Source organism: Borostomias antarcticus (assembly GCF_949987555.1).
Source record: "Borostomias antarcticus genome assembly, chromosome: 1".
Taxonomy (NCBI): Eukaryota; Metazoa; Chordata; class Actinopteri; order Stomiiformes; family Stomiidae; genus Borostomias; species Borostomias antarcticus.
Window position 1 is genome coordinate 42,104,470 of NC_140234.1, and position 6,000 is coordinate 42,110,469.

Sequence of the window (6,000 nt, forward strand, 5' to 3'; positions counted from 1 at the left end):
CTTTTGTTTGTGATAGTTCCAGAGGGACATGATTCATTGTTAGGGGCACAGGCATGTGAGAACCTAGACCTAGTGCAGAGAGTATACCGCATTAATGTCAGTGTACAGAGTAGCACAGAGTCTATAGTGAATCAGTTTCCAGATGTCTTCAAGGGATTTGGGGTCCTCCCATTCACCTACAAGATACAGCTCAGAGAGGATGCACAGCCAGTAATCCACGCTCCCAGGCGGGACCCGACGCCACTCAGAGACAAGCTGAAAAAGGAACTTGAGAGGATGTCGTCACTGGGAGTTATAAAGAAGGTGGAAGAGCCCACCGAGTGGGTAAATTCGATGTGTGGCTGGAAGGTGCGGCTGGAAGGTTCCTATGGTTGGAACAGGAGGGCCACAGTCCTTGAGGAAGTAGGTCCAAGATCCTACAGGGTCAGGACGGAAGATGGCCAGCTGCTGAGAAGGAATAGGAAGAGCTTGCTGAAAACATCAGTTTCATCAGTTCCATCCTGCACCGCCTCACCGGCCTGCACTGCATCAGCTGAACCGTCAGCTGAACCATCAGTTGAGCCGTCAACTGAACCACCAACAGAGGGGGCACACTCGCCTATACACTCACCTACACACGTGCCTATACACCTACCTGTACACTCACCCATGTTGAGAAGATCCACACGTGTGAGCAAGCCCCCTGACAGATTGACATACACACATACATGATAGACACACAGACATGCACAATATGGGCACACATGCCTGCTGCAAAAGAAGAAGAAAAATAATGTCACTGACTTGTCCTTTGTGTGTATGTGTTTTACCACTGGTATAGTTCACATTTAATGATAGGGGGATGTGGTGATAGCTATTAATGCGTGCACTTTCCACATGGCACTACCTAGTGGCCGTAACAGTGATTACATGGGTGTGTATATTTACCTGCTAATGAGTGTCACCTGGAGATGCCTAGACTGCATGTGAACCTCTGCCCAGTGTCACAATAAACTGAAAGTATTATACCAGAACCCAAGCTTCTTTGTTTCAAGAAAGAAACATTACAGCTGTGCGTGTTTTCAGTCTGGCCGTCGTCGGTGTGAGGCGATGACCGTGGTGGTGTGTGTGTTCCCACGGTGACCGCGGTGGTGTGTGTGTTCCCACGTTGACCGTGTGTGTCCCCAGGTGAGCCGGCGCAGGGCCGGGTGGTCCGGTTCCCCGGCCAGGCGGTCAGCTCGGCACTGCTGGGCTGGAAGCTGGCGGAGGCGGCCAGGGGCTCTCCTGTCCAGCCCCTCTACTGCCAGGGGGTCTTTGACGCCATCACCATGGGTACGTCTGAACTCATGACGCCTTCAAATACCCTTCACAACAAAACACCTTATTCAGCGATATATGGTAGACACTATTGCAATATACAGTATAATATGTGCGTTTGTGCGTGTATGTGTGTGCGTGCGTGCGTGTGTGTGTATACGTGCGTTCGTGCGTGCGTGCGTGTGTGTATACGTGCGTTTCTGCGTGTGCGTGTGTGTATACGTGCGTTTCTGCGTGCGTGTGTGTATACGTGCGTTTCTGCGTGTGCGTGTGTGTGTATACGTGCGTTTCTGCGTGCGCGTGTGTGTCCAGATCAGAGCAACATGGTGCTGGTGTTCCAGGGGGGTGTGTTCTGGACCGTGTCTCCTGAGGGGGAGGTGAGCGCTCCCATCCCGCTACAACAGCGCTGGCCCCGCCTCCCGCTCGCCATCCAGGCCGCCGCCTTCTCCCCGCCCGACAGCAAGTGGTTCTTCTTCAAAGGTACGGTCCGGCGAGTCCCATCAAACACACCGCTAACCACACTAACGCTTCAGATGGAACCCTGCAGGTGTGTGACTGTGTCTGGCTGCAGGAAAGCGTCTGTGTGTGTGTATGTACTGTATGTGTGTGTGTGTGTGTGTGCACGTGTGTGTATGTACTGTGTGTGCGTGCGTGTGTGTGTGTGTGTGTGTGTGTTTATGTACTGTGTGTGTGCGTGTGTGTGTGTGCGTGTGTGTGTATGTACTGTGTGTGTGTGTTTGTACTGTGTGTGTGTGTGTGTGCACGTGTGTGTGTATGTACTGTGTGTGTGTGTCTATATACTGTGTGTGTGTGTGTGTGTGTGTGTCTATGTACTGTGTGTGTGCGTGTGTGTATGTACTGTGTGTGTGTATGTACTGTGTGTGTGTGTCTATGTACTGTGTGTGTGTGTCTATATACTGTGTGTGTGTGTGTGTGTGTGTGTGTGTGTGTGTAATCCTCCACCTCACCAGCCCAACCCCACCTGAGGGAGTCAAGCTCATATACAGGATCAACAGCGGATCTTCAACCTCAACAGGTTTACGGCAAAAAGCAAGTATCTCTCCTCCTCCATCATGGAGCTCCAGTGTGCAGATGACAAGGCCCTAGACCTCCAGAGCTTCCTGACTCCTGGGACTTGATATTCACATCAGAAAAACCCAGATCCTTTACCAGCCAGCACCTGACACACCTTCCAAGCCCCCACAATCTATGTGGGGGGGGGGGGGGTGCCAGTGGGGCTTTCATCAGGCTGAGAAAGAGGGTTTGAGAACCGGGAGATCCAGATCAAGAACCAACTTCTGCCCTCCCTGCTCTATGGGGCCGATAGCTGGAGAACCCACAGCAGACATCTGAGAGCCCTAAAGCAGAACCACCAGCCCTGTCCTCCCAGAACCAACAACCCTGTGTCACTATCAGAACCACTAGCCCTGTCCTCCCACCAGAACCAGAACCACCAGCCCTGTGTCCCTATCAGAACCACCAGCCCTGTCCTCCCATCAGAACCACCAGCCCTGTCTCCCTATCAGAACCACCAGCCCTGTCTCCCCATCAGAACCACCAGCCCTGTCTCCCCACCAGAACCACCAGCCCTGTCTCCCCACCAGAACCACCAGCCCTGTCCTCCCACCAGAACCACCAGCCCTGTCCCCCCACCAGAACCAGAACCACCAGCCCTGTGTCCCTATCAGAACCACCAGCCCTGTCCTCCCAGAACCACCAGCCCTGTCTCCCTATCAGAACCACCAGCCCTGTCCTCCCACCAGAACCAGAACCACCAGCCCTGTATCCCTATCAGAACCACCAGCCCTGTCCTCCCAGAACTACCAGCCCTGTGTCCCTATCAGAACCACCAGCCCTGTCCTCCCACCAGAACCACCAGCCCTGTCTCCCTATCAGAACCAGCAGCCCTGTCTCCCTATCAGAACCAGCAGCCCTGTCCTCCCACCAGAACCACCAGCCCTGTGTCCCTATCAGAACCAGCAGCCCTGTCCTCCCACCAGAACCAGAACCACCAGCCCTGTGTCCCTATCAGAACCAGCAGCCCTGTCCTCCCAAGATCCTTCAGATCAGCTGTGAAGACGGGCGAACTGACATCAGTGTCTTGAAGGAAGCCGACATCTCCAGCATCACCACAACCATCACTCAACACCAGCTGTGATGGACAGGCCACATTCGTACGTACAGTCTGCCAAACAACTGCCTTCCAAAACAAACACTTTATGGCTGAAGGGAGGGCAACTCACCCAGGGGGGGGGGGGGGGGGGCAGAAAAAGCGGCACAAAGACGACATGAAGACACCTGAGAAAGTGCTGCTTCAACCTCAACTACTGGGAGGAGGCTGCTCTCGATAGAGACGTGGGGACCAGGAGAACCATGACAGAACAACTAGAAAACCTCCACCATGCCGCTGAAGAAAAGAGAGGAGAGATCCACCAACAAAATGTCTCCTCAAAGCACCACTACCAGGACCACCATTCACACATGACCCTGCTGCAGCAGAACCTGTGGATCAAGGATCGGCCTCTACAGCCTGAAGACCCACAAACCACCAGACCCACGACAGGACAGTCATACTCGTCTGGAGTGATCGCCGATGATGATGTGTGTGAGTGTGTGTGAGTGTGTGTGTGTGAATGTGTGTGTGTGTGTGTGTCTGTGTGGGTGTGTGTGTATATGTCTGTGTGGGTGTGTGTGTGTGAACCCTGCTGGTGTGTGACCTCCCTCTCTCCCAGGGAAGCGTGTGTGGCGCTACTCCGGCCAGACGCTGGACCCCGGGTTCCCCAGGCGGAGCAGTGACCTGGGCCTGCCCCACCACCCTGACTCCGCCTTCTACTACGGCCCCCTTGGCCACCTGGTTCTGCTCAAGGGCTCCCGCTACTCCGTCCTCAACCTACGCACGCTGCGCTCTGAGCCCTACTACCCGCGCAGGCTGACCGACTGGACCGGCGTCCCCCAGGGAACCAACGGCGCCCTAACCCGGCCCGACGGACGCCTCTACCTGTTCAGAGAGCAGCGATACTGGAGGTTTGACCCGGTGAAGGTGCGGGTGTCCAGGGAGGGCCAGTGGGCTCAGGACCTAGCCTGGACCGGCTGCAGGAGGACTCAGGCGGCTCCGCAGGGCAACGACATCCTCTGACCAGCAGGGGGAGCCGGACTGAGGCACCGCTGGACTCGCCAGTCAGTCTCTGAACACTGCGCTCAACCTGGCCTGGAGGTGGAGGTCTTGAGAAGTCGCGGTATCCCACCGACCGTGCGCTCTCAACAACAGAGCTGGGCTGCGTTCCAAATCGCATACTTCTACTTGTTACTACCAGTACCTACTACAGCTGCCCTTAGAAAGTACGTACGTAGGCGTCCAATTGGGACATACTACCTTGTCATAACATTGCGCCTTGAAATTTGCCCACATCCGTCGCTGTCCATAATGCGACATTCGTCTACAGCTGTCACGACTCGCACATGTGACGCACATTTCTGCTGCGCACAGAATTGTGGGTCAGAATAGCCAGAAAAGCCTGCTGGCTTGCATACTGCAAAATACGACCGGAAGTAGTAGGACATCCTGGTATTTTTGCCATACTGCATGTGGCATACTATGTATTGGGACACACTATGTATTGGGACATACTACATCCTGTTTTGGCATACTATATAGTAGGGTAGTATGCGATTCGGAACGCAGCCTTGGCCTGGAACGAGGCGCTCACACTGCGGTCCACACAGCTGCAGTAGGACCTGCTCTCGGCTAGTCAGGACTACGGTGTCAATAAAGCACGTGAACATGTCATTGTTCAGATATTATAACGGGCTGATGCCTGTGTTTATGTATGATGCGTAACTCTTCGAAACATTGCTTCATTTACAATATTAAGAGTATATATTTTGTAGAAATGTTATATGATTCAACTAAGCACATGGAGACGTCAGGAAAACTCTATGGAGTGTTTAGGCTTTGTCTTCTGATTTTTGCACAGATGGATGAGTACGTCCTGCCTGTTACTGTCAGATGGATGAGTACGTCCTGCCTGTTACTGTCAGATGGATGAGTACGTCCTGCCTGTTACTGTCAGATGGATGAGCACGTGTTACAAACTGTAAACAGGGGTGTGTAATCCATTCTCTGTTTAGACTGTATAAAGACTGATATAAACGGTGATTTTATATCATGGTGAATGTTCCTTGCGTGTTGAATGGATGCATTGCTGCCCCCTAGTGGTAAAATTAGTCTCATGTTGTCAAAGTTGGACAGCTGTTGGAAATGATTCCAACATCTGTGACTGTTAACTTAAGCGTCTTAATAACTAAGATACTTAACTTAATAAAAGTGTCTGCTTAAGGACTAATGTAATATAATAATGAATAAATAAGTAATGTGTTAGCTGCTGGTTATCAGGCATGCATAAAATTGCCATTGTAGTAAATTGTAGATCAAAATAGTCATGAAAATAATTTATTTATTATACAAATACATGTTTCTAATGTTACATACAAGTTTCCTTTCATTTTAGACAACACATGACTTAAAGAAAAGGCCAAACTCAAAATGTCAGTTCCTATTCTAGCTATCAGTGACAGGGACCTGGGAGAGGATGAGTTCACACCCCACCCAATACACATGGAAGACAATACTAACTCCAGTTAATACTTATATTATTAATAGAGCAACATTTCAAACAGTCTAAGTGCAGCTCTGTGATCCCTTTT

General features: G+C 51.7%; 1 protein-coding gene across 1 annotated transcript in view; it reads left to right on the forward strand.

The window, feature by feature from the left end:
- Positions 1 to 4,432, forward strand: part of mmp28 (matrix metallopeptidase 28) — a gene marked incomplete at both ends in the record, with an annotated part of 37,666 nt that extends 33,234 nt beyond the window's left edge. Inside the window, 3 exons of the mRNA XM_084462042.1 lie at positions 1,168 to 1,311; positions 1,609 to 1,776; positions 4,029 to 4,432. Of these exons, the coding sequence (XP_084318168.1) occupies positions 1,168 to 1,311; positions 1,609 to 1,776; positions 4,029 to 4,432 (716 nt within the window). The remainder of the gene's footprint in view (positions 1 to 1,167; positions 1,312 to 1,608; positions 1,777 to 4,028) is intronic.
- Positions 4,433 to 6,000: the final 1,568 nt, after the last annotated feature.